The sequence below is a fragment of the Colletotrichum costaricense genome, assembly GCF_030867565.1.
Source record: "Colletotrichum costaricense strain IMI 309622 chromosome Unknown Scaffold_8.1, whole genome shotgun sequence".
Lineage (NCBI taxonomy): Eukaryota > Fungi > Ascomycota > Sordariomycetes > Glomerellales > Glomerellaceae > Colletotrichum > Colletotrichum costaricense.
In genome coordinates, this window is record NW_026848237.1 from 1,506,562 (window position 1) to 1,533,589 (window position 27,028).

General features: G+C 51.8%; 12 protein-coding genes across 12 annotated transcripts; 7 read left to right on the top strand and 5 right to left on the bottom strand.

The window, feature by feature from the left end:
- Window positions 1–470: 470 nt before the first annotated feature.
- CCOS01_08539 (uncharacterized protein) lies at window positions 471–4,967 on the top strand (the record flags this gene model as incomplete). Its single annotated transcript, XM_060456700.1, has 1 exon — window positions 471–4,967. The coding sequence occupies one exon, from the start codon at window positions 471–473 to the stop codon at window positions 4,965–4,967; it is 4,497 nt and encodes a 1,498-aa protein (XP_060312974.1).
- A 2,252-nt stretch (window positions 4,968–7,219) lies between these two features.
- Window positions 7,220–8,396, top strand: CCOS01_08540 (uncharacterized protein; the record flags this gene model as incomplete). Its single annotated transcript, XM_060456701.1, has 2 exons — window positions 7,220–7,549; window positions 7,644–8,396. 2 exons carry the CDS (start codon window positions 7,220–7,222, stop codon window positions 8,394–8,396), a joined length of 1,083 nt encoding a protein of 360 aa, XP_060312975.1.
- A 649-nt stretch (window positions 8,397–9,045) lies between these two features.
- Window positions 9,046–10,357, bottom strand: CCOS01_08541 (uncharacterized protein; the record flags this gene model as incomplete). Its single annotated transcript, XM_060456702.1, has 2 exons — window positions 9,046–9,175; window positions 9,285–10,357. The coding sequence occupies 2 exons, from the start codon at window positions 10,355–10,357 to the stop codon at window positions 9,046–9,048; spliced, it is 1,203 nt and encodes a 400-aa protein (XP_060312976.1).
- Window positions 10,358–14,441: 4,084 nt separating this feature from the next.
- Window positions 14,442–15,530, bottom strand: CCOS01_08542 (uncharacterized protein; the record flags this gene model as incomplete). The annotated part of the gene is made up of 4 exons (XM_060456703.1): window positions 14,442–14,771; window positions 14,849–14,991; window positions 15,108–15,239; window positions 15,305–15,530. The coding sequence occupies 4 exons, from the start codon at window positions 15,528–15,530 to the stop codon at window positions 14,442–14,444; spliced, it is 831 nt and encodes a 276-aa protein (XP_060312977.1).
- Window positions 15,531–16,073: 543 nt separating this feature from the next.
- CCOS01_08543 (uncharacterized protein) lies at window positions 16,074–17,069 on the top strand (the record flags this gene model as incomplete). The annotated part of the gene is made up of 1 exon (XM_060456704.1): window positions 16,074–17,069. One exon carries the CDS (start codon window positions 16,074–16,076, stop codon window positions 17,067–17,069), a length of 996 nt encoding a protein of 331 aa, XP_060312978.1.
- A 128-nt stretch (window positions 17,070–17,197) lies between these two features.
- CCOS01_08544 (uncharacterized protein) lies at window positions 17,198–17,605 on the bottom strand (the record flags this gene model as incomplete). Its single annotated transcript, XM_060456705.1, has 1 exon — window positions 17,198–17,605. One exon carries the CDS (start codon window positions 17,603–17,605, stop codon window positions 17,198–17,200), a length of 408 nt encoding a protein of 135 aa, XP_060312979.1.
- Window positions 17,606–18,542: 937 nt separating this feature from the next.
- CCOS01_08545 (uncharacterized protein) lies at window positions 18,543–19,283 on the bottom strand (the record flags this gene model as incomplete). The annotated part of the gene is made up of 1 exon (XM_060456706.1): window positions 18,543–19,283. The coding sequence occupies one exon, from the start codon at window positions 19,281–19,283 to the stop codon at window positions 18,543–18,545; it is 741 nt and encodes a 246-aa protein (XP_060312980.1).
- Window positions 19,284–19,807: 524 nt separating this feature from the next.
- CCOS01_08546 (uncharacterized protein) lies at window positions 19,808–21,541 on the top strand (the record flags this gene model as incomplete). The annotated part of the gene is made up of 3 exons (XM_060456707.1): window positions 19,808–19,827; window positions 19,881–20,576; window positions 20,866–21,541. 3 exons carry the CDS (start codon window positions 19,808–19,810, stop codon window positions 21,539–21,541), a joined length of 1,392 nt encoding a protein of 463 aa, XP_060312981.1.
- Window positions 21,542–22,155: 614 nt separating this feature from the next.
- CCOS01_08547 (uncharacterized protein) lies at window positions 22,156–22,863 on the top strand (the record flags this gene model as incomplete). Its single annotated transcript, XM_060456708.1, has 1 exon — window positions 22,156–22,863. One exon carries the CDS (start codon window positions 22,156–22,158, stop codon window positions 22,861–22,863), a length of 708 nt encoding a protein of 235 aa, XP_060312982.1.
- Window positions 22,864–23,227: 364 nt separating this feature from the next.
- CCOS01_08548 (uncharacterized protein) lies at window positions 23,228–24,051 on the top strand (the record flags this gene model as incomplete). The annotated part of the gene is made up of 3 exons (XM_060456709.1): window positions 23,228–23,622; window positions 23,689–23,815; window positions 23,878–24,051. 3 exons carry the CDS (start codon window positions 23,228–23,230, stop codon window positions 24,049–24,051), a joined length of 696 nt encoding a protein of 231 aa, XP_060312983.1.
- A 705-nt stretch (window positions 24,052–24,756) lies between these two features.
- CCOS01_08549 (uncharacterized protein) lies at window positions 24,757–25,936 on the top strand (the record flags this gene model as incomplete). Its single annotated transcript, XM_060456710.1, has 2 exons — window positions 24,757–25,172; window positions 25,228–25,936. 2 exons carry the CDS (start codon window positions 24,757–24,759, stop codon window positions 25,934–25,936), a joined length of 1,125 nt encoding a protein of 374 aa, XP_060312984.1.
- Window positions 25,937–25,971: 35 nt separating this feature from the next.
- On the bottom strand, window positions 25,972–26,364 carry CCOS01_08550 (uncharacterized protein; the record flags this gene model as incomplete). The annotated part of the gene is made up of 1 exon (XM_060456711.1): window positions 25,972–26,364. The coding sequence occupies one exon, from the start codon at window positions 26,362–26,364 to the stop codon at window positions 25,972–25,974; it is 393 nt and encodes a 130-aa protein (XP_060312985.1).
- Between the last annotated feature and the right edge of the window lie 664 nt (window positions 26,365–27,028).

Below are 27,028 nucleotides of genomic sequence, written 5' to 3' on the forward strand. Positions count from 1 at the left end.
TTCTCTCTCCTCACTTCTGGGTACGACCGTTCCGAGAGAATCATAACTTCACATCTGCTGTGCCGCCCTTAATCATCCATCTTTCCCATATAACACTTCCCTACAGTTCTTGACCAGGCCTAATCTAAAGTCCCAGATCAAGGAACCCACCCCTCTGGGACCATCATCTGTATCTCTATCTTTCTGTTAGTCGGCCGCGTCCGAAACCAGTATTCGTTCTCTGGCCTGCGAACTTCGTTCTGACCTGTCTCACAGCATTAGTCTCTGGGAAACACCACGTCGGATCAACATTGAATTTTGACCGAGGTTCAATCAACAGGTTACTCTCGCCGCCGCCTCTTTGCCTTTGAGAGCCCCATAGCTGACTTCAAGCCAGACTTGTAGACATAATTGTGGCAAAGACATGAGATAGTAAGGTTGCTGGATTATGGTGGACAGGCCCAGAGGTTTCCTCTCAAACCCGGGATATCATGGCAACCCGCCGCGCGGCGTTAGGCTTGCCGAGCCGCCCAGATGAACAGATACGAGCGAGAAGAGCCGCTGCCGCCGGATACACCGAACAGAGCGAGGATTTGCAGAGCACCCCTCGGAGGATCCGCAGAGAAGGAGAAAACATCCGGATCGCCATTCAACAACCGGTGCAGACCAAACCTGCGCCGATGCCCTCGACGGCCTCCTCGCGGCGACCATCCATTCCGATGCCTTCTACCCGGCCACCTTTGACCCATCAGACCCAGTCATGGAGTTCTAACAGCACGGCTGCCGAAAGACCCAGCCATGCTCCCACCATGTCTGGCTCATCAACATCTGGCCAGTCTCAGTCGAGCGTTGCTAAGCCGAAACGCAACGTACTGCGGAGAAAGCAGTCGTCTGTCACCCCAAAGACACCAAGCCTACGTCACGATTCGAACAACACCGATTCAACTCGAGGAAGCTCATCTTCTTCAGCCCCACGATCCCGGTCTTCTCTGGAACCCGCCCCCTATCACCTTGACCGCGGCATGGCCGAGAGCCCAACCGAGATTCGCATTGCACACGTTATCGATCTGCCCAAGACCCAAGCGCAACCTGTAACAATTTATCCCGAGCTTGATCGATATAGAGAGATCTATGGACGACCCTCCACGTCTTCCGAGGGATCTAGCGTTGATTTCCTCCACAGGCTGGCTACGCACGACCTCCCACCCCCGACTCCCGTCTTCTCCGGCACCAGCAGCCAGTTGAGTGCTTTCAGTGGCAGCCCTTCCACTAGATTCTCTGAGTCAACTAGCCCGGGTCCATACAGCCGTGATACCACTCCCACCTCCATGTCGTCACAATCGCCAGGACTGGTGGTTCCGATGCGACTTCCTGTGCCCAGAGTGAGGCAAGTGAGTCCGGCAGTAACACGGCCACCAGTCGCCCGGAGAAGAGCCGGCAGCATACCGAATGAGATGGAAGCGTTTAGCGCCGACCCCCAAGGGCTTGCCGCGGTACGCGAGTCTTTGACATCGTCATCGTCAAACTCGACAGTTCGAGAAGGAGACCGCAAAGAGTCCAAAAAGAAGAAGAGGTTGTCGCCTCTACCTCCTAGCCCACCGCCACGGAAGTCGTCCCAGAAGTTTACCAAGGATCAAGACAATGACGAGTCTCCATCCAAGGCCTCACGAGAGCCGGCTGTGCCAGTCATGGCAGCCCCGTCACCCGTTCAATCTCCCCCACGACGGACACCAGCTGCTTCACCTAGGGCAACCCCCCCTGCTCGTCCCAGCCGAGACAACACACCAGACCTGCAATCCCAGCTGTTTGGTCCCTTGCCCATCATCCACAGCAATCTATCCTCATCTTCCTTGTTAGGCGATAAACGTGGACCGGAGCTGCAGTCATTGTCGCGATCAACGACTCCCCTGTCATACCCAGACAACCCTCAGCAAACCTCCCGTTTGCCGGTCGGCAGGGAGGCTACACCGGCCCCGCGCTCAGCAAATGCCGTGGACACGAAGAAGAAGAACGACAGAACCGTCACTCGTACCCCGAGCCCCGGTACATCGACCTTTTCTCGGTTTCCCTTCTTTGGGCGGCGGTCCAAAACAGCGCCGGAGGTTCCTCAAGTCGACAAGAAGGACAAACCGGCTCGTAAGGGGCCAGCCGCCGGCACTGGGCATGAAGGCTACGGACGCCTGGGTGGTCTCCGAAGACGAAGTGGAAGTTCATCGACCAACTTGGCACGTCCTAGTCTAGGACCCGGTTCCTCTCAAGACAGCCTCAGCAGCAACCAGCCAACTGACCCTTTCCTCCTGGAGCGGATGAACCCCGTCATCATTTCCGGCGGAGGACTCGTCGACAACAGAAATAACAGCGTAGACTTGGTCCGTTCAGAGAGCTATCAGAGCCTTGGATACGCCTCTGAGGTGTCCACAACTTCCAGTATTGGGCGAAGCCTAGCCCCATCAGCCATTCCTCGAGGTGGTCCTCATCCCTCCCTCAGCCGTCGCCGTCCCTCCGACAGTAGCGATTCCGAGGCAGTGACTATGAAGCCCACGCTAGCGTTCAGGCGATCCGTTCAGCGCTTGCGTTCGTCTCCGGACCAGAGTCCACTGAAGCTCCCTCAGCCCATCAACACCACTGGGATCACGTCGCCGTCGATTAACAGCCATGATACAAGCATTCTTACGGATGATTCGCAATTCGAAATGCATAGAGAGGTCATTCGTGGCCGCATTGCCGCAGCCACTGCGACAACACCGAAGAAGCTCACCAAGCGTACACGCTCTCCAAGGAAGTGGAATCTCTTCAGCCGATCCCAGAGCCAGCCGAACACCAAGAAGTCAGAGAAGGATGCGGTGCCAGTGGCTGCAACCGTGAAAGTAGTACAGCACAAGCCAGCTGCCTTCTACACTCTGATGGACGGTTCCGAGCAGGAAGACATTGGTACTCCAGACGTCGAGGAGATTCTTCGCGAGGCTGAAGTCTTTGATCTTCCATCCCCTCCGCCTGTTCTAAAAGAAAGACGAACATCCTCTGCAAGTCAGACCAACAGGAGAGAATCCTTGAGCAGGCTTTTACAGCCAACCAAGTCATCGCAAGCTCGGAGAAACTCGGCGACCGCAAAGTCAACTTCAATCCCAGCGATTCGGTCCATGAAGCCTACCCACACACCTCAGTCTAGTGTTTCAAAGCCAGCTGAACCACGCCCAAGTCGCCTGCCTCAAGTTGGCCGGATTCCCAAGGTCGTGACCTCTCGTCCAGAGCACACCTCGTCGAGAAGCTTCTCTCGTCCTTTCAACAGAATCAGCATGCAGATACCGCCGCAAGCCGCAAGCTTCAACCCGGATTTCGTTGCTTCGGGTGCGACCCCAACCCCAGAGCTATCCACGCCCGAACTGTCTCGTGGAGAATCTACGGCGACTAGCGACAAGACCAACTCGGACCCTCGCTCTTCTCTTGTTCCCGTCAAGACGCCTGAGATGATTCAAATCGGTAGAGAGTTTCTGGCGTTTTCTCCTCGAAAGAACTCTGAGTGCACCACAAGCACTGATTCCAGCAGTTTGGGCATGTACACACTTGCAGATGCCATGGCTTATGTGCCCGATCCGAATGCACCTCTTGTTGAGGACGAGATTTGGGATGAGTACAACGATCTAATCGGCGACGTACCGCCATCTGCGACATCATCAAAGGGCGCCCCGTTCCATCTCGAGACCCACGGCTCGCGAATGTCAAAGAGGTCTTTGAAGCCTCTCGAATCTCCTACCATTGCGCCGCCATCAAAGACTCTGGAGAAGAACGTCGAGGTCGAAGCGGGCGCTACAACGTCTAGTGTCTATTCCGCCGATATGACCGAGCGTCTCAAGGCTGCCTTTGCGTTGAAGCCTGAGGGAGAAATCCTTGTACCTGTTGGCGAGATCCCTGCTAGAGTCATTGACCGCGAGAGCACTGAGCTAGCACGTAAGGCGACGGCCGCGTCTCAGAGAAGTAGCAGCTCGTCTCGCAGATCAAGACAGTCCGACTGCAGCTGCAAGTCTTCCGAGGATGAGTCGCCGCTCTCTCAAGTCAACCTTCGTGTCGGTTCGATGACGGTCAGCAAGTGGTTGTCTTTTGGTCATGTGCTCTTCAGCCCAGCCCGGGACCAGCTTCTGGACGTTGTCGGCTCGCTGAAGCGTCACTCCATTCTCGTTGTCGATGGCCTTGGTAACGATGACTGGTCGTTCTACGCGGCAGAGACATACCCTGCTGCTACCTTCTTCAACCTGTCACCCCGCGCGCCGTTGCCAGAGGAGCATAAGAACTCGTCAAGCTTCCCATTGAGCCCGCCAAACCACCATCAGGTTCAGTACCTCTCTCAGATGGACAAGTTCCCCTTTGGTGCAGAGAGCTTCACCTCGGTGGTCTTCCGCTTCCCTGCGGCCGCGCCTGAGTCTCACTATCGGAACATTGTTTCGGAAGCACGTCGAGTTCTCAAGCCGGGTGGCTACCTGGAGCTCTCGATCCTTGACGTTGATCTTAACAACATGGGCAATCGAGGTAGGCGTACTGTCCGCCGACTGAAAGAACGCATCCATGTGAACAACTCGGAAGTCAGCATTGGCTCGTCCTCCGACCTCATTCTGCGCCTCCTCGGGCGCAAGGGCTTTTCCGATGTCAAGAACTGTCGCGTCGGCGTGCCAGTGGCGAGCGTGGTGACTCGGTCGGAGAGCGGCAGCAAGAAGCCACCCGTCGCTGGCGCCCGGAAGGCTAAGGAAGTTCGCAGCCTTGCCGAGATGATGAACGAGGACGGCGATTCCGCCGATGAGAATATCACCAAGATGGTGGCCAAGGTGGGCCGATGGTGGTACAGCCGCTGCTACGAGAGCGCAGCTGGGACCATCAGCAAGAGCATCTGGTCTGATCGTGCTTTGCTTTCCGAGTGCGAGGAGCTGCGGACAAGCTTCAAGCTCATGGTTTGCTACGCACGTGTACCGGATAGGGCGCGAACCGCAAGTATCTGAGTCTTTCAAGTCTCTTCATTCCTTGTTTGCTTCAGCCTGGTTTCCTTACTATCCTCATTTCCTACCACAACGCACATGACCCACTCCAACGTATCTTTATTACAAGGGCATCATTATGGAAGATTCGGAACGGAAGAGGAAGCATCACAAGATCCAAGAGGGCGCGAGCCCATGATTGACTCTACCCCACAGTGGCTGAGTCTCTCCCCCTTTTATACAACGAAGCAGAGCAGCCGGTGAACACAGCACGGCGTTTGCGAGAGGGCTCATCTAACCCATTCATCCTTGGCTGAGTGGGCATGGATAGTCCTTTCATCATCCCTTACTATCATATTTCTTTACCATCTATACGCAAGCCATCACTGGCGAAGTATGTAACACATAGTATTGGGTCTTGAAATCCGTGGTCCTGTATTTGTCGACTGGCTGTGCCATGGCGGAAACGCCTCTTTCTCTTCTCTCATCCATCACTTTCACCACAAAAGCAAATGGCGCGATATTAATATTCTCTTTCTACAACCTCATCAGCGATAGGACACTCTTTGGGAGCGGATTAGCAAGGAAAGCTGGACTGGACTAAACTTGGAACACAGTATGGGTATGAATAATGTGATGGCTGGGCCGTTGCGCTTCTCTTTTGGGTTGTCTCTCTTTCTTTCTCGCTCAATCGGAGCGTTGGGTTTTGGGACGTGGTATCATGGCAAGGAACGAAATGAGAGAGACAGAGGATGGGAAGCGTGGTGGCTCGAGGCCCAACAGGAGAGGAGGAAATTGGTAACGAGAGTACGGCATGATGAATCATGTTGGATGTCTGGACTGTCCTTGAAGCGTTTTGCATGGCACGAGATACCCCAATCTTTTAGTAGCGGAAATGAAATGATCTGATTCAAACGTTGTGTCTCTTTCTTGTGATCTTTACCGTGTATCATCTCAACAGTTCCAGTGTTGTTCAGATGAAGAGTATCACCTGCCCAGCGCATTTGAGACCACCGGTTCTTGCAGGCCGTGTCCCATGGTTTCCTTCTCACCACGGGGTCATAAGGTCGTGGTTCCCGTTCCTGAATAATATGACGCAGCTAGCCCACCTGGACTACTGACCTCCTTCCCATACCCAGAGTTCAATCTTCAGAGAATGCAGATTCCGCCTCGGAGAACGTTTGGCAATAGGTGTTGTGGTGCCTTCCCTCCGTACCTGTTTGCCTCTCCAATCAGTAGGTACGTCTCTTTTGTCCAATCCCCAAGCGGGATGGCGATGGGAGTGCTTGCCTTTGGTGATTCAGCTTACAGGAGAAGCTGCTGCTTCAACGTTGTCTTAGAGAACAAGATGCAAGAATAAGGTGCTTGGTCTTCTCCCTTAGGAGAGATAAAAGTACTCTACCTGCCCCCAAGCTGACGTCCGTTTCCTCCCCTCTTCAACTTCACAGACAACATGCCGTCCTGCACCATTTTCCTGGCTTCAGGTTTGGCTGATGTTCCTGGAAGCAGACCAGCATCGAGACACGGTCCTCTACGAGTAAAAACTTCGTTCTTCTCTGGAATCAAATTTCCTCATATCCGAACTTCGACATAAACTTCGACATGTAAACACAGCCATTGGACTTCGGAGTTTTAGGATGGTTCTTAGGAGTGTAGCTCTGTTGTTCAATATTAGGCTATCACGCGAAGTCGGTCGAGAGGAGAGATCCCTCCGAGTGGCAGAATATGACAGGCGTCCCAGGTCAGAACAACGGGCTCAAATCATCTGTATTCAGCTCACGTGAGTTTATTCAGTAGGTAGTTCACATACACACTCATCCACAGCATCGTCTCCACATTCATAGGAACTCGAAGGTGAAGGAAGCCCTCTAGCCCACGAGACTTGTTTGGTCGACACTGTGAATCAGACGCGTCTGTTGTTTTTCCTCGCCCCAGGCGTTGCAAAGGTCTTCTCAATACTTCACCTCTTCACGCTGCACCGCGCCCACACTTGCCTTCTTCCATTCACAGGCTTTCTACCTCCCTGATTCACCCGCCTTAATCAAGACTCCCAAACAACCACCGCGTTTCTTCCCCTCTTCGTCTCGGGCCCATGAAGGCTTCTTTCCTCCTTTCCAAATTCCATTCTCCTATTCATTGTGTCCCTTGCGATTCATCACTCGACAGCTTCTTCCTTCTCGACCGAGTGCCACCGGACCATACATCATCGCGACCCGATCGCCTCTTCAGCCATCCTTACCTGCTCATCTTTCATCTTCCGTCATCTCACTGCGAAGATGAGCTCCCACAGTATCCCCAAGCGCAATGCCACCGGGGCATTTGCGACCCCAATCGATCCGCCTCAGCTTCGCGCTCACCCTCGCGCCCATCAACAGCAGGACGGCAACGAGAATCTCATTGATGAGACTGCCAAGATGGCAAAGAGGCTCAACGAGAGCCCCTCCCAGACCCAATGCGTCTTTGGCAATGAAGACATTGCCCCCGGCACCAGCATTGCTGGCGTCTCCGGTCGCCTTGGCGATCCCAAGCTTGCTTCGATGCAAAAGATGGTTCTCGACTCGGTTCCTAAGGGAAGTCAGGTCAAAATCATCTATCTCATCACCAAGGTAAGCCATCTCATCTCATACCATCTCACCAAGCCTCACCACCTTCCATTACTACCATATTCACGCGTGATGCCGCTGCTAATGATACATAAAGGAGAATGAGAACAACGATCTCCGAGCTGGAACTGCCAACAATGCCGCTGCTGCACAAGCTGGACCTTCTGAGGTGGGCCGCTTTGTTCAACAGAACAATGCGGTTCAGGACCGCACTCGCGCCCAGGTCCACCAGCACAGACAGGGTGAGGACCATGATGAAGAGGATGAAGATGTCTCCCTGCGGCCTAGAAAGCGTCGCCGAGCTTCCTGCCGAGTCTCTCCTCTTCATATATCGCCTAGAGGCCTCAAGACCGAGCAAGAGGACGAGGAGGAAAGTGAGAAGCAGATCAAGGAAGAGGTCGATGATGAGGTCGATGATGAGGTCGACGATGAGTTCAAGGAAGAGGTCGACGATGAGTTCAAGGAAGAGGTCGATGATGAGGTCAAGGAAGAGGTCGACGATGAGTTCAAGGAAGAGGTTGACGATGAGGCTCTCTTCTTTGCAGAACCCAACGAAGTCATCAATCGCAGCTTCTCTATCACACGGGCCATGCACAGAACGACTCCCTCCCTATATGGTCTTCCTTCTGGAAATAGCTTTCCGTCATCGACTCGAACCGCTCAGCAGATCAACACCTCTGATGATAACGATGATGGTGACGAGGACGACAGCGAGGAACCAGTGCAAGTCAGATACACTGGAAGTTACTTTGATAACTTTTTCGCCGCATATGATGCCGCCTTCTCCGCTGAGGATCCTTATCCCTATCTTCGGAGCTTGGATGATCTCGACTTCCCTGGACTGCGTTGATCAGAGCGATTGAGTACAATGGAGAGAGTATCATCAGCACTCACTAGCCTAGAGATACGCAAGAAGGTCTCGAGAGAAGCACTTGTGGAACAGGACTTCTTTGGTCTGCGGGTATTGATTTGCATTTGGACGGGCAGACGAGTGCTCTGGGCTTTCTGAAGGTTGTTTAACAAGGAAGACATGGAGTCAATGGGACAGAGAGTTTGTTGGTCACTAAGTGTAGTATTAGAACAAGAGGATGGTGAGAAGGGCTTGTACATGTACTTAAAGAAGAACTACAAGCTACCTTAGTTCACCCAGAGCTACCAATACACCCTGAGCCTGTAATCCTTTCATGGACAGTGCTTTGAGTGAACCTCTTCCGATCTGGACTATAAAGAGAGAGTCCTGTTTGTAGGTCGTCAATTCAATCACCTGACGTTGCCAAGTGTGGTGCCCGTTGCGTACAGCATCCGAATGCTGCCAGAGTCACGATACACCTTAGGACCTGGCGAATACGTGTTGCTGGTACCATAAACGGGTGCAGTCCAAGACTTGTCATTGGGGGACTTATAGGAACCGTAGTCATACCAAGCACGGATGGTAAGTCTGTCGGGCCCGGGACCAAGTATGATTGAATAGTCTATTAGACAGCGTGAACAATGGCCATTCACTTCGATTCCTGGCTGATTGACTGCCAGTCTGACGGCGTTGCCAAGTTCCTTTGGGGGACCACCCCAAGATTCAGATCCACCGATGTGCCGACAGATTCTCTCTGAAACTTGCCAAACTCCAAGGCCCTGCTGATAACTCAGTGCCCGCTGAGTATATAGTATGAACCTATCGGCTATAACTTTTGGCGCGGCGTGAAAAGAAGTCTTGGTCTTTTGACCTGGAGAAGGGGCATACTCGAAGGTAAACGGTGACATGATCTTCTTCAAATACTCCTGGTTGGCGGCTGTTTCGGGTCGCATGAGCTTGAGTGCGAGTTGAACATGGCTCTCTCGAATGTCGAAACGGGATAAGAAACATGCTCTGTTTGTGTCATATGGGCAAGTACGCAGCAGATGCCAAGGTACGTCGTTCGTATCAATGCGATGGAGCAGGTGGCAGCCTCCGCAGACCCAGTGGTTGGGTGAGGTGAATGCCAGACCAGCCAAAAAGTCTAGTTTTTGACTGACGGCAAGGCGAGCGAACAGCAGCCTCCAGTCTTTCTGGAGGAGAATTTGCATGTCTTTGCAGGTTTGACGCAAAATGAACTGGTCGTGCAGTTCAAGAAAGCTGATGATGTGATACAGCATCTCATTCGGAAGCTTCAAGAAACTCGGTACCGTGTATGTCTGCGGTTGAACCCGGCGAGCTGGATCCTTCGCAAGCGCCTTCACCCTCTTGAGAGTCCTCCGTACCAAAAGGCGACCCAGGAATAATCGCCATACAAAGCTTCCTTCCCTATCTCTCGCGGGACCAAATCGGCCTTGCAGGGCCCGCACAACACCTCGCAAGCTACAGTCATCCTCCGCAGCAGCAGTCGCCCGCGCGGCGGACAGCACGCTCGCGTCAACTGTTGCATGGACCCAGTTCCACACGGTTCGGTACTCCTTTCTGATATCGTCGCGCTCGACGACAGCTTCATAGTACTCTGCAAGACGTGTTTTAAACTCCTCACGAATGTCGTCGAGGGTGACTACCGCTGGCGCAGGCGGCAGGGGCTGCTGAGGAGACCCGCCCGCCCTTGCCGAATAGGCCGCTCGTAACTCTCGGGAATACTGCTCTTTGAGTTGAACCTGTCGCCACGAAATCAGCTCATCAATCTTTGGGATGTGGAAGATCCGCTGTGCGGGATCCGAGGCGTTGGGTGGTGCCGAGGGGTCGATGTATTCCCAGATGTCATGTTGATGGGCCTGGAATTTTAGCTGTATCAGCCATGAAGGCCAATCCTTGCGATGTCTTAAGCGTGCCGTAGTCGGACTTTCAATCTTCATGGTGAAGGTTTGCGCAGTGGTACTAGACTGTGTGTTGTTCAAGAGAAGAGTTCAAGTAAGTGATGCTTTGGAAAGAGCTGGTCACGATTCGCTTCGTTTTGGCGAGGAACGCAGGCCTTTATAGATTTGGCGATCATTCTTACGAGGTTCTTGAGAACCTTGACGGAAAGGTTCGGTGCGGTATTGGGACGACTAGACTTTGCCCAAGGCGACGTCAAGGTTGGAAAGTCAAAAAGAGAAGGGATAAGGGATGTTGTCATCTGAAGATGTGAGATGTGCTATCCCAAATAACACAATCATCCCATCTATACCGTGATTAATCTCATACTTTGCGTCTTGTCTAAGCTTTGGCTTCTGTTCAAGTCAAGGTAGAAACACAGAGAGCAGGCAATGCAACTGCTTAACCTCCTTCCTCATAAAGACGTCGCTGCGTCCAGCGCTAAACTCCTCGCGATTTTGCCTTCAATGCGAATCACAGGTCGGCGTCTTTCCCACTGCAAACTCAAGTCGATGTGGGAAGCAACGTTGCCTGGCTCTGATTTCTTTCGTTGACTGGACACCCTCTGGCTGGCTGGCCATCAAGTGTCCCCGCCGGAGCTGGCTCCGGTGAGCAGGCAAGTACTCTGGTCCGTGCACTGCACCTGGATGACTGTGAAGAACATTCCTCAAGACGTCAAGGCGTCTAAACTGGGAGTGCAGACTGTAGAAGAGGTTGCCCTTGCGCTCAACAACCAGATCTTCTCAAGCACATTGAATCCTATTCAAGTGCAATTTGCACAGGTGCAGCGAGTCTGCTTGTGTACGACCAAAGCTGCCTATGTACAATGAATCCTGCTCATGTGCAACCTATGAGGTAGGCCTACCTACCAGGCTCCCCCGGAGGACGGGAAACATCAGGATGCGCCCGTTGTGACAGAGACAGCTATCCTTCGTGGGGCAGTGGCATTCTTTTTCGCTATCTCCACCCGTAGTCCATGATTCATACCGGAAAGCCATACGCTTATTAGAGGGGTTCTATGCAAAGGTTGACTTCTATCGCGTAGACGCCGATGATCAGCCCATGGTTGAACAACTAAACAAGCTATGTTATACATTCATATTACTACCCCTGTTTAGCTCAGGGGGGACATTACTTGAGACCGAGAAAGACCCTGTCTGCCCTGCTTTGGTGTGCTGCCAGATATTGGGCATGATAGACGAGCGTGATTAGACAATAAGAGAAGGAATCGATTGGTGAAATTAAGAACTGGATGTATAAACGTTCAAAAGGCTTGCTCGGTCTCTTGTTTTATCCGCGAGTAATGTGTTACTGCGATCATGGCGTCTTTAGATAGATTCATTGAATTGAATCGACACAAGCTGATCAGCTTTCTGCGTCTGCATGGTTGCAAGTGTTAATAGGTGTACGACACAGGGAAGAAGCTCTCAGAAGCCAACTGCTGTTAGGGTTTAGAAGATAAATTACTGAAATCTGCCCTTCCCTCGAAGTGTACTCTCAGCGCTCTATAAGAAGATGAATTACTGAAATCTGCCCTTCCCTCGGAGTGTACCCTCAGCGCTCTATATATACCTGAGCTGCTCCTTTGTTGCTTGGTCCTCCTCTAAGTGCCCTCATGCTACCCTATCCGGCGAGGCCTGACAGCAAGGTTCGGGATGACGAAGTCTACTATCAGATCCAGCCACAACCAAACCTAGTCCGCTACCTAGAATGCAATAGGGCAACTTTCACTTAGGAGTTTTTACCGGCGTTGATTAATACGTCGAGTGGTGAATCCGATCCCACAGTTGTTGTTGGCCGTGCTGTTCTCCGCAAGGTAGTTTGGCCCTCTTGGCTGTCAAGGCGTTTTCCCTCCTGTCCAGCTTCCGGTCTTTCCGGTCTTTCCGGCGTCTTAGGCTTCTTTGGTCCAACTGAACCACCAGTCCTATGTTCATGTACAAGAATGTTTGGACGGTCTTGTGGGCTACTACCATCACTCGAGCCTGGCTTTGGAAATGCTCCCAAGGCTTTTTTTTTTCCATCAGAACCTGTCAGTTTATCCACATAAGATTTTAGGTAAAGAGGTACAGACGCACCGCTTGCTGCTACGAATGCAGTTAAGAGCAAGTTGCAAATCTTCATTGTGTTGAATGCTCCTGGTCAAAGAGCGGAGTGTTGGATTGTGATGTTGGAAGAGCTTTCACATTTTCAATATGGCGGGAGGACCGTGTTTATATAAGAATTCGGCGTCTGGTAAATCTTTATTACGGCGGCTGCGGTGTTGTATCACTTCAAATGGGACACTATGTCGGAGAGCCTTGCGCAAAAGAAGATCCAATCTGAGCCCGGTTCCAGAGACAGTGCCTTTCTTTGCTGATGTAGACTAACAGCCGAGCGGCTCTGTATGTGTGTTGATTCGCTCTCCGCGGCAAGGCAGAGTCTCTGGTGTCGAGAGGCATTTAATAGGCTAGAGATGAATTGTTGCGAAACTCTAGATTTGGCTGCGTTGTGCCCGATATTCAATCTCTTGCAGTTTGTGGCCCACACGTAGAATTCTGGGACCCCTCTAAACCTAGCCACTGGTTGAAACTAGCTGGACATCTTTCAGGGTCGGCGGCTCCTGAGGGCTGTTACTGGCTTGTCTGCTGGGCTGAAGCATGACTGAATCCGGGGCTTAGAGGATTCGTCACCAAGCTCTCGAAAGCCCAAAACCAACGAAAGGATTTTCCAAGATTCGGCAAGTACAGTTATCCGGTACCCCAGAAATTCTCTGGCTTTATTGGTGATAACATGAAGTAGCTTAAGCATCAGGCAGATCTTCACTAGAGCGTGCTTGGCTTCGACGCCTGGGTCCCACATCAGACAGGGCGCATTTTCGTTCAAAGTGGCAAGGACGTGTCACTGTAAAAGTGTAACACACGAAATCGCATCAGCCTCCGACTAGGTGAAGGAGTGCTATCACTGACTGGCTGGTCTGCGATGATCGTCCGAGACTTGCAGGTGGGCAGGCCAACCACAGGCCACGACCTTACGACATCTGCTTGGTTTGCCTGACACCACCACCGCATGAGATGGGATTGGGGCCTAATCCTCACTGTTCCATCCGTTATTGTACGCGCGCTAATGCACATGTCGGCGTTGCCGTCGTGGTGGCGGAGGTGGCTTCGCCATCTGCTCTGCCGCCGCCAACTCGCCTCCTGCATAGAGCTGCCAGCAATGATATCAAAACGATCGGGAGTTCCAATAGCGACGGTCGCATCTAGTGTAAATAGCAGGAGAATGAGCATTTTTATTAAATGAGCAAGATAAAGTCGGCGGCTCGTAGTTAAGATCAAGATTTGAAAAGAGGAGTAAAAATTCCGTATTATAAAGTAATTAATTTCAACTATGAGTTAATAAAGAGGTTAAGTAAACTATATAATCTTCTATATCCTTTTAGGGTCTAGCCTACCTTATGAAGGGCTATTTTTATTTCTATAAATAAACTAATTTATTAAAATTAATATCGAGTCTTTATTATATAATAAACTTTATTTAGTTGCACTTTTATAACAGAGACTTGCGGTCATGGTATCCACCCCGCAACACTATTCAGATCGATTTATATACGTGGAGGTATGAAGTGAGAACCCTGGCGTACATGAATGACGGGCTCTTGAAACCCGAGTGGTACGATCGAATGGTTTCGGCATGCTGTTGAGCTAAACTTAAGCTGGCTGTAGATTGCATTGCTGCAGATATGTACCAGCACCCAGCTAGAACTGGGTGATACGCATCATCTTGATCGACAGCGAACAACTCGCCATGTTGAGATCACTAGGCGTTCTGTCGTATGGTCACCATAGGGGCATCGACGTAGGTAAAAGAGAACGGTTGTCTATTGGAAATAGGAAATAGGTACGAAGCTCGCTCTGATATAGAGGGTGCAAGTGAAGTGGGCCTCGGTGATTATGTAACCGAGGTCACGTGACGTGCGGTGAGGCCATGGATGGTTGAAGCCATCACAACACGTTCAAAATGGTTGACCTTCGTACTAATGGTACTGGATCAATGGGGAAGCCAAAGTCTCCCACTGCTTCAAAGTTGATGGTGTCATGATTCGATCTCTTAATGACAGTACTCTCCGCTCTCCGAATCACAATCTTCAATGCTTGACTCAAAAAGCTTAGAGTGGTCCGGCTCGCGCTCGTGACTGAGGTCCCAGGCCGCCTTCTCGTTCGCCAGCCGCATGAGCGCGTTGTAGTCTCTACATACGTGGTTCTGGCCCCAGCCGATGCTCTCCGACCACGATCCCGACTCGCCTTCGAGACTAGTATCGCCCGAGCACAGTATGCTCTGTCGTAGGTACTCGATGCAATGCGCTGTGTGGCCTAACTTGAATGGGTCCCAGTCTGCAAACTCTTTTCGAGAGATACCGAGCCTTGTGGTTATGATTGACTAAGGGTTGGTGTCAGCTCTTTTGTGTCTCAGGTAGCAGGGCATCAGGCATTGGGTTATGGCTGTCAGATGCTTACCAAGCAGTGAATTTGATGAAATACGGAGAGAACCCAGCCACTGCGTTTGTCATCTGGGGACAGCACGCCGCTGATGTCTGCTGGTGGAAACTGCACTTTGTAATCTGCACTGCTTTCGTCTGCCACAAAATAGCCTCGACTGACTGTGATGAGAGGTCAGCGATATTATCCCATGGGTAAACTGCCACAAAAAGCGGGCCCACTCAATGTGGGCAGCATTAACCACATCCATATCTCGTGACATAAACTGAAGCCTTACTTGGATATAGTTGCTGCCAATTCTCGTGTACTTCTTGCATCCTTGTAGCGTTCAGAAGCATCTGTCGGTCCGCATACACGAGATCTGGCCCAAAGCTAGCCGTGTTGCCGAAAGTGACAACTTTCTGGGGAACTAATGGTAATGGCAGTGATTTTTAGCGATGTTCAAGAAAAGACGGCAAGTCGGGGGGTTCATACTCACTGGCCCGTAGGGCAATAATCCAGTCCTTGGAAGAACTCTATCATGAATAACGATTCCACCTAGTATGATGATTCCAACTACGAGAGCGGCTTCTCCCAATAACCTCCAGACTTGGCGTCTAGGTCCAGCCCGTCGTACTCTGAGAGTCTCATCGGTTAGACTGAGATCCTCAGACGACAAGTCTGATTCATCGCGAAAAGGCTTCTCCCACTTTCCAGGCATAGCTGCGTAATTGGAATGAGGCGAGGAAATTGGGTCAAGGGATGAACGGAGAACAGCAGCTTGCGTTGTGCAAGATAGTTATGGTGAGAGTTGCGAAGTAGTCCCTGTAAGACTGTCACCCATTGTCCTCGATACAGAGATGGCATCTAGAGATAGTGATATTCATCTAAACGTTCACCCCCCTCCGGACCCATGTCGCTTTTGATCCCCGCATCTTGAGGATAGACGTGTGCCGAATCCCGATCGATAGGCAACAGGATCCGGTAAGCTAGCGCATGTAAGAGGATCGAACGCCCGTCTTGGCCAACCAACATGCAGCCGTTCCAAGTCGCCAACAACACACAACTAAGCAACATGCAATTTCAAGCATAAATTTGACGGGCTTACTTTTGCCTGAACTGTTGCCATCTTATCAGTATCACAGCTGAAGTTCCGTTTCCTACGAGCTCACGAAGCTGGATGGGCCCCTCCTGATCCTCTCGATCCCACGAATACCACCTGCCCTCCCAAGCCTTGGCTCGCCTTACTCAGAGCCCAACAGTCATGCACAAATCCCTGCCGCCTCTAGACGCGGCGTGGGACCCGACTCTGCAGACTGACGATGGAGAGGAGTACTGCTGGACGCCGCTACAGCTCGCCGCCAGAAGCGGAGACCTGGACCAAATCCGCGCCATCCTTGCCGCCGACCCGGCGGCCGTCAACGAGCCCCCGCACGGGTACTACGGACAGACGGCCGTCCAGGCTGCATGCATGCACGGCCACGAACAGGCCGTGCAGATGCTTGTCGACGCCGGCGCCGATATCCACTTTTGCGGGGGCAACAACTTCCAAAGGAATGCCTTGCAGATAGCCTGCGGGCACGGCAACGAAAAGGTCGTCGATATCCTGCTCAGCGCGGGGGCCAGAGTCGACGAGGTGTCATTGAAGCCTGTGCCGCATCCTTCGGGGTACAGGTCACCAACAACACCATCGTCGTCGCCGGTTGTTGTGACGCGGTATAACGGAAGAACGGCACTCCAGGCAGCAGCAGAACGAGGACACGAGCATCTCGTCAGTCGACTGCTGCGAATGGGTGCCAACGTGAACGCCCCGCCTTCACCAACGGCGGGGTATACGGCACTGCAAGCCGCAGCGGGCGGCGGCTACTTGGCGATAGTGAAGCTTCTTCTCCAACACGGGGCTGATATCAACGCGGCCTCGGCAAAGTACAAGGGCTACACGGCTCTTCAGGGCGCATGTCTGCGAGGTCATCTCGAGGTCGCCGACCTTCTTCTTCGGGAAGGCGCTGATGTCCACGCCGTGGGAGGAATCTACGGGGATGCAATGGCGTTGCATGCGGCAGCTGAGACAGGTCGAGTGGATGTGATAGAGCGCTTGTTGGCGGCCGGTGCTGATGTGAATGCCTGTAGCTTCAAGGGACGAAGAGGGCAGACTCCGCTGCAGAGCGCTGCGGTTGGAGGTCACGAGGAGGCGATGAGGGTCCTGAGAGATCACGGTGCTGTAGGAAAGACTGGAGGCGGAAGGTTCTTGTTTCCTTGAACTGTCATGTATTGAGCAGAAGCCATGTCATTGTAATGCATGCTACTTGATTGAAGATCGATAGAACATCAACAGATCTCCATTGCCCTCCATAATCTCGAGTAGTCTCTGTCATTGACTAAGACTGCCTAATCTCCGAGTGAGATGATGTCCTCCTCCTTTACCGGAACAATGCCAGCCTTGACAGCGCGGTCTCCCAGAGAAATGATGTCCTCTTCCTTGACTGGCACGATGCCCGCCTTGACTGACCGGTCTCCCAGAGAAATGATGTCTTCTTCCTTCACTGGCACGATACCAGCCTTCACTGCTCTATCGCCGAGGGAAATGATGTCTTCTTCCTTGACAGGAACAATTCCAGCCTTGACTGCCCTGTCGCCAAGAGAGATGATGTCCTCTTCTTTGACAGGGACGATTCCAGCTTTGACGGAGCGACGTTTGTAGCTGTCTTCAAGAGTCTCGTCCTCGTGGCGTATCTTTGCCACTCCGGCCATGGCGGTTGTGGCAAGGAGGGCGGTGAGGGCGAACGTTAGCTTCATGGTGTAGGAATTGTCTGGCGGTAAAGTATGTGAAGTAGTTGTTGTAGTAGTAGTGATGATCTTTTGATTTGGTAGATTAAAGATTGTGGCTGAGAAAGATGTCTTGACAGTATCGTATGATCTATTAGACTGAAGAACTGGGACATGCGTATATAATACCATGAGAAGTGTTCGGACGGCCGGGCCAAATATTGTCCATATGGACCTTGTTTTGGGACTGCGAGTGAATGCTGCCCTGTACTCATCCGAGAATAGCTTGACAATTAGACATATAGCGGAGTATGAGGCGACCCCGAACTGACAAATTGTCGCTCGTATAGCAATCACCAGTCAGGGTTAGCTACTTCCTGGAATATGTCGCTCAGGATCATGCATATTGGCACCCACCGTTCCGCATGTGGGATTAAGTATATTCGCCTATCAACTCTGAACTTTAGATGAATATGAAGAGTCAACACTAGTGCCCATCTGGTCATATTTCCCTCGAGTGGGACAATGATACGTGCAGCTCACACCCAAAGCCGCTCACCGTTTGGGACTTTGGTCAGTCACGTCATGTTGGCCACCATCTGATGTGCTGTTCTGCCACTGGCGATCTCAAGAAGCTGCCGGATACCCGACTCAAGAGTCACCGAGAAGGACCTATCTGAATGAAAGAGCGCTAATTCTGGCTATCTGGTTTCAGTCAAACTCGAAGATGCCAGCCAGAATCTCGAAGCAATCGTCGATTTCAGTTGAGTTCACCTGGCCTGTGCGGTGTGATTGCTGAAGAAATGGAGAGAGTCGGCAACCAATAGAAGGCGCAATTCAAGAGGGGCACATCTGAAAACGGTAATATTTTGGATTAAGCTTCTTCTTAGGTGAGGGTCCCAAGCAGTGCCAAGTCCACCAACGAATCAACAATCCTTTCCCCTGCACTAACCATTCAACCCTCTCACTAAACCATCAGACCCAACCGGCTACTCCTGCAAAACGGCGTCCCGCTTGTGGCAGAGGAAATTGTTGTCCTGGGTATGCTTGGATCCATCCACTGCATAATCATGCGAGTGCAGTGCAGCGTGTGGCCGTACTCGAGCAAATCCTCATCGACAGGCTTATTCTTGATCACGGCGTGATGAAGTCTCCGCCACAAGTAGAGACAGTGAAAGATGTGATAGTCTCCGCTGGGATACACCTTATCAAACTCGCCCCGCAAGACGAGCTCGGAGGGGTAGACTCTTGTATGCTCCTTGTCCTCGTACCAGGTGAAGTTGACGTACGGCTGCTCGTCGAGCATGCCTTCGAGGGCCGTCTGGTCGAAGCATTCGGGAGCATACCAGCGTGATGCCATGACATCAAAGTGGCAGCCGAGAGCCTTGGCCTCTTGCCAGGTATCGCCGCACTGCGTGCCTGGAGCCTCGATGCCGTCAATCATGGCGACGGTTCCGGCGACTGGTTTGGCATTGTTGGGTTGTTGCGGTGCTGGCCTATGCGTAATCATTGCAACGATCGAAGCACCAATTCCGATGCCAAAGACAAGGCTCAATCCGTTCAGAAAGATCATGAGGAATATGGGGGAGAGGAACCTAGATTTGCGTCCAGATTCGGGGCCATTGTCGCTCTCGTCAAGCTCCTCCTCGATGGAGGACTTGACATCAGATGTCTGAGAAACTTGGCTGTAACTGTGTTTTGGTGCCATTGAGTGTGTAAAGAAGGAAGATGGCTGGAACCGAAGATTCTATTCGAAGAGCGAACCGGAGGGCCCCCCAGAAGAATAATTACTGATGGCTTAGAACCGCGGCTTCGGCATGGGAACTTCGTGGTTCGGGCCATCTTTCTATTCCAGGACATATCATTCAAATCACACGGCACTCGGAAGTCCTTCCAAGTCCCTACTACTGTGTTATCAGCTTCATGTATCTCGGTCCACTCAGCTGTAGGTGACAGTCCGCATAGCATCAATGATCCTTCCTCCGGGCCCACGACCGACCCTGGTATGTTTGCCAAGTCACCGTGCAGATCAAGGAGGGGTATTTGGACTAATCTGGTAAGCAACTATGCTAGGCCCGAAAGCCTATCAGCATGTTTGAGACAGGCGTAAACCAGTCCCCCTCCTCAAGTGCCTAGGCACATCCTCCCAGGTCGCGATCTCTCACATCAATATCTCCCTCAACCAGAAGTCTTCCAGCATTGGCTTTGACATTGACACTGACCACGCTGAAAATGGCGCCCAAAGAGAAATGGTGAGTCTAGGATGCTTCTTTGGAGAGAATCAGGGGCTGATACAATCATTCAGGCATAGTACACACGACGAAGAGCAGTCTCTCATGGCCGAAAACTGTGACGACGACTCAGTCTCTTCGACTACGGGGTTTCGAAGCCACAAAACTTCACGATATCGCCAGCTATTCAGGCCGTCAATCTCAACCATGAAGGACTTGATTTTGGTTGCATTCGCAATCTCGGGCTTTGTTAGCCTCCTCCAGTCTCCAACAAACATCCACTCTCACTTCCAGTCGGAGGGAACCGCAACACCGGACAACTTGCACGCGGCACCCGCAGTCACGTCTTGCGATTGCGGAAATTCCACCGCAGAAGCAGTCACTTTGGGCTGCAAATACGACTCTCTGGCCGCCGCTTGGCTTCCCGAGCACTGTCGGGATGACGAGCTGACGGCCGAGTTTGAGCGCTCCGGGCCCGGCCCCGATGGGCAGTGGACGTACTGGGCTGATACCGCGCATACGCAAGAAATCAGCGTCGAAGAGATTGCGAAGATGGCAGATAACCAAGAGGAAATGCGGTTTCATATGTCTGGTCATTGGCATGTCCTGCATTGTATCTTCTACTGGAGAAAGGAGTACAGGGCGCGCTTCAATGGCAAGATTGTCGAGCCGCGGTCAGACAACGAGAAGCATATAAAGCATTGCGGCAAGATCTTCTTGGATCCGGGTTATGGCACTGTGGCTGGGGTGGCGTTGAACACTGATATGGAGTAAGAAGCGAGAGTTCCCTTCAATTTCAATGCCTCGCGCGCATTTGCCATGGAGTATGTGACATATTGTTCAAGTCTCTTGAGTTCAGGCACTTTTCTAGAATCTTTTCATAGATAGATTCAAGTCGATCAGATCCAGATGTGTTTTGAAAGAATTACTAGTAGGACGCGCATGTGTCTTGTCCTGCCATTGGGTTGGCACTGCCCACTTTGCCCGCTTCTATATCAATAGGACAAATCCACATACTACCCGCATACCATGATACCACAAACTGCAACATTGTTCAAGTCTCAACTACATGGCTCCTCAAGCATTGAAACTTCCGTCGCCTACTTGCAAGTATCGGCCGCTCAACGATGAGACCGCAACCAACCCATCTGCGACTGCCAAAGGCTCCACCACCAGACAGCCAAGCCGGCTTGTATTCGTCTCGCTACTCGCAACAGTCACTATCCTCGGAACTCTACTACTGATTCTACTATCCCTGCATCTACGTCTTCTACAGTCAACAGTACCAAAACAGAAACTGAGCTGCGGCAGCAGCGTCGCCGAAGCCCAGCAAGCAGGATGCACCTTTGACCCTCTCGCAAAAGCCTGGCTGCCCGCCGCCTGCCCCCGCTACGGCCTAGCCGAATTCGAAGCGGCAGCGGGCGCAACGCACAACCAATCTCGTTGGCGATACTGGCGGGACCAGGCCGGAGAAGAGGAGCTCAGCATGGGAGACCTCGCATCTCTCGGGAGGAGCGAGAAATGGTGGGGCACGGAGCGGGAACACTTGACGCACTGCGCGTGGATGCTGGTTCGAAAGGCGCGCGCATTTGCCGATGGTGGCAGGGTGGATAAGCTGACGGCGGACTTTGATCACTCCAAGCACTGTACCATGCTTCTGCTGTGGAGGGCGCTGCAGGCTGAGGGGATAGACGAGATGGATACGAGCGGAAACGTTGTGTTTGGAGGATGCTGATGCTTGTCTCTCGGAGGCTAGAACTGGTTGGTAGTTTCGAGGGAAAGTCTGATACAACTGCACGATACAGAACTTTTGCAAAATTCATCACCTCGCATCGGTAAACTCGGCAACAAAGATGCTCGATAAGTGTTTCTCTTCAGCAGAGTGGGCTATCTGCTACCATCTGATTGAGTTGATGTATCTGTGGTGATTGCAGAGACAACAACCTTGAAGACGGAACTCCGACTCACCATGTTGGTGCAATCAAGCATTGACTGCATGCATTAGCTCGAGAGGCAAACCACCGCTGTCTCAGTGAGGGACTTCTGTTATCGTAATATCGCTATAGACGGGAATAGTGAGAAAGTATCGAAGAAGCGGGTTGGATCAAGTCTTGTGCGAGGATGAGGGGGATGAGTAGGACGAAAAGAAGAGGAGGAGGGGACAGAACAGAGAGTAAGAGTCGTTTTTTTGCAGCGGTCGTTGCATTGCCAACATCGTGAACTAGATCTCATAGAGTAGGAACCTAGCAACTGAAGAGAACCAATTCACTCAGTTTCTCGTGAGTTCTGCATCTGATTACCTGGTATGCTTCCCGATTGAACTGACACCTTACAAGACGCAACTCCAGTATGACGACGGTTCCTCAAGCCGAATACGACGAGGACGAGCCTTTCCTCGCTGAATCACCGTACACTGGCAAGGAAAGGAAACACACAAGGCTCGAATCCGTGAAAAGGTTCCTCGGTCCTTTCCTCATTGGCGTGATCGCCTCATCTATCCTGTGGGCGGTGCCTCTGATCATCAATCGGACATCAGCGGTCACGAATGCCATTGCACCAGCTGCTCCTGTTATTACGAGCTGCGGCGTGAGCCCAGACGAAGCCCGGGCCAGGGGCTGCCATTTCCAGCTCTGGTCATACAGCTGGGTGCCGCACAACTGCTTCGACGTCGACTTACACGACGACTTCATCAAGCTACATGACAAGGAGGACTGGAAATACTATCGCAACAACAGTAGCGAGATAACAGAAGCAGCGAAAATTTCGTCTCTCGAAGAGGTCTCGCTGGATCAGGTCCTTCTTGGGGAGGGCGACGGCCTGTACTCTACCTGGGGCCAGCATTACTGGCACTGCGCGTTTTATCTGCGGCGCTTCTTCCGGGCCACGGGCGGCATCACCAACCGGGATCGGGACGCGCACCACAGCGTGCATTGCCAGGCATGGCTGGCGGATCCGTTTGCGCACGACTGGGGAACGGTGAATATCCACTTGGAAGTAGGCTACCATGAGTGTGAAGGGGACGGGCTGCGAGTGCTGGATAGAGAACATGTCGTGTAAAGCTCCTCGTTGTAGAGACGAAAGCCGTGAGGTGCCTGTTTAGTTACTTAGTACGGAATCTTGCTCGTAAAATGACTTAGGAAACCTAATCTGTAATTTGATGAGAACTTCCCGCCATTTATTTTCCAACTGTAATCGCTAGTATCCTTTGTGATTACTATCTTTGTCAAACGTTTGCAATCTGTGTAGCATGGCCTTGACGTGTCTATCTGTCTTCCCCCTCTCTCTGCATAGCGGGGCAGGGAAGGCAAATTTGATGGGCGACTTGTATTTGTAGTGGACATCCCCGCTGTATTGTCCCTTAACGCCCACTCCCCGTCTTCGCTGTAAATCCGTCATCATCCGTCCACCACCAAACACAAAGATGATGGACCCAAAGTCCAAGTACTCTCAGCTCCAGAGTCAAGAAGCAGACGACGGAAATTCTGAAGAAGAAACCGTGTATCCAGACATATCAGCAAGACCCTACAGGCTAGCTTCTCTGACCACTCTTCTACTGGTATACTGCGCCTGTACCACGTCACTCATTCTCGCAGCTGTGGCATTCGCTCTCACCTCACCCGACGGTGTTTTCCATCACAAGGCACAATCCAGTCCTTTTCAAATTGAGGCAGTCTTTGGTCGGAGTTGGGCTCACATGTCGCTTGATCCCAAGTACGACGGCCTCTGGGAAGACGTTGAAGGAGATTCCGGCTCCATCATATTCAACCTCACAGATCCCGCACAAGGTAGCATGGGTATGAGCGCCACCATCGCCATGTAAGTACACCCTTCCCTTCGATAAAGAACGCACTACAACACGATGCTGACCGATTATTCATACAGGTTTCACCAACTCCATTGCCTCTCCATATTTCGAAACGTCCTGCAAGAAGCCCATCGAGGGGTTGACCCGGGACTAGACTGGAACGACCACGATCACTGGCCGCATTGCCTTGACTATATGCGCAAGGTACCTATTGCCTTAACACTGAGTCCCCATGTAGCTTTTCTGAGCTAACATGCTTCATGTAGAGCATTCTTTGCGCAGCGGATGGTACGATAGAGCAGCAGCCGATTCTGCCCAACGGTACAATCGCGCCTTTCATTGATGGCTCTCAGGATGTTCGGCATTGTGGTGATAACAGGCGCCTGATAAAGCAAATGAAGACGTACGGCAAGACTGTTATAACTAAACCGTTCCCGTAGATACAGCCGGAGTCAAATTTTCATCTCATCCCATTCCCAGGTATGGGAGCCAAGAACACAACCTGCACCCTACCTAGACCATGCGAGATGATTCGAGAACACATCTCCCCTCCTTGTGATCATTGAGAGCATCTACATGACAGACAAGCTGGAGCGAAAGCACTCTTACGTCATGAAAAACCATGACTCTATGCCAGTGCAGACTCTTGACGACGATTTGTGCATGACTCTATCATGATTTCGTGAGTTTGAATGTTCCAAGACAGGGCATGGAAGGTATTATGAAATCTGGGCCGGGATTACAAGGTTCCACTGAGAAGAGCTGACTGTGTTCGACAGCGATTCGGCCGAGGACGCAGCTGCCATTACTTGTTCACTTGGTCTCCTTCGTCGCCATGGAATGCTAGCTATTTGGGACGACAGACTGTCAATCCCTTTCAACGGCATGGAGACAAAGACCAGCATACAACTTTTTATGTGTTCCACCGCATCGTATGCGTTTGGTGAGTAATCGTACGGGGAAGTACACTGCAGCAAGGACGTGGGTTTAGAGGGAGGACGGGTCCACTTTTATGCTCAATATGCAGTGGGCAGTAAGGTAGAAGAGGCCAGCAGCTGCGCGGAGTCCCTGACTAATGCTGAAGGTATTCATGCAATCCGTCTCCTTGCCATCTGGCACAACAGCATCACCCCTGACCACCGACGATGGCTGAAGCCCTAGGCATTGCCTCGGCGCTAATAGCCATAGTCACGGCGACGATACAGACAAGCCAAACTCTGTATGATACAATTCAAAGCTTTCGAAGTCACCAGCGATCGGTTCAGCAACTCTTGGATGAACTTTCGGCCCTGAAAGAGGTTCTCCAGTCCCTGGACACTCACATCCAGATCGAGGATGACGCGAATCTAGCCTCGCTCAAGACACCTCTCCTTCAATGTCGTCGAGCTTGTGCTGATTTCGATACGCTGATGACTGAGTGCACTAAGTATTCCGGGCGGCCGAGAACTAGCTTCCGAGGCTGGGTAAAAGTGAGGTATATGGAGAGCGATATACACGGCTTCACCAGTATGCTAGCGGGCTATAAATCAACCATAGCTATCGCCCTAGGTGATGCGAATCTGTCAGTCACTCATCGAGATATCTCGTGTATTGTGCGTGCTAATGATACGAGGCAGTCGCTCTGCTACGGTCACCATTCAGCTGCTTGGAGAGTACAAGGACATGATCCACAGCACAACACAAGACCTGGAGGATCACCTCGAAGATATTAACGAGAAGTTGAGCCGTCTTGCTTCAAACAATATACCTTCATCCCCGGCAGTTACTACCGATATAGATCGGATCCAGAACGAGAGGGACAGCACAGAGGTTTGCCTCCAGATCTGTGCCAAAGTCCAAGCCCACATCGACACCATGCGCCTTCAGCCAATTCCATGCAGTCCGCCATCGCAAGGGATGTCCTGCCGGGACCTGGGGCACGCGACTGTCATGACTCTATCGACTTTGGACCACTGCAAACAGATGATAGCTGACAACGTGTCGGAGCTGCACCGGCACCAAGATGAGAACAAGAGACGACTGGCACGAGGAACCAGCGAGATTTCTCTGCCCACAGAAACCGACATTCAAAGCTTGAAGAAAGAGCTCGACAGCACTAAAGAATGTTTGGCCATATGCAACGCCGCATCACAAAGAGCAGTCAAGGGGGTCCATGTATTGGAGGACATGAGCACAGGCCATGATGGACAGCAGCTGTTTGTCTCTACTCTGGGGGATCTCTTCAACGTGAAAGGAGCGAGCACAGGCGACAGAGGCATACAATTTGTCGGATCGGTATCAGAAGAGGCACTGCGGATTTTCTTCCAGAGCCAAACGAAAAAATAGAGTTATCAAGGTTCATTAAACACGCCAACTCCCTTCTATGTTGTCGTCGTAGATGGGCCAGAATCTTGTGTAAAGGAGGCCGTCGTCCGTCCTGTCCCTCGAAAAGTCGTTGCAGGAGGGGTATTATGTGGCCGGTCCGTATGTGTTCGATGCGAAACTACCATTTTTCCAAGTTCCTGGACAGACCCCTCGCCCCAAGCCCCAACGCATTGGAACGAGCTGTCGCCGCCTTCAACGTTCTTGGCATCATACAAGTGGTTTTTTGTAGACACCAGGAGCTGTACACCATTTGCGCCAACCTTCAAGTGCTCGAGCTTATGTGTTGGGAGAGGGTTGTTGTCGCGCATGGATTCGCGAGAGTGGTCGTCATCGTTTGCCATGTCGACGGCAGGGTCATCGCTGGTGGAAGGAGCAACGGTTTCGTTCATTGGAGTGTTGAAGTGCTGATCGGAGAGTATAGATGACAGATTGCCTTCCTCGATTGCTACATGTCCTCTGTCTCCTGCGAATAGTCTTGGGACAAGAACAGTTCAAAGTGGCTGTTGTCCGACGGATGCTATGAGTGTGGACGAAATTACCCCGCACGGAGTCAGCCTGCGCGATGTCTGCCTATCCACCCCGCGCTTGATGCTCGGATGATGGGCAGCGGTATCCACTTCTGGTCGTTACTATGGTATGGTCGGCATGCTGTTTATTCTTGGAGGACGGGTACTGGCAGTGTGGTGGTTTCATCGATACGACTGTATATTTCGGCTGGGCTGCATCCTTCGGTGCTAAATTCCAAGCCAATCCGGATGTGAGGCAATCTGCAGACCCGATTCAGTTCGACAGCTGTTGTATATACGGCCCCATAGAAACCTATGGAAAGTGCAACCGTCGTGATGTCGGCCATCTAACAGTAGTCAAATGCGACGTTTCTCGACTACTATGGCGTCAACATTAATCTTAAAACATCACTCATTCAACTGCCTATTGCTGCGCCCCCCCCCCCCCTCCTAATAACCTTCACCCCTCCTGTGTCCGTTTTCAACTTCAGCTCATTCCCATCTTATCTTCACACTATATTCTCACGAATATCCTAAGTAGTCTAAT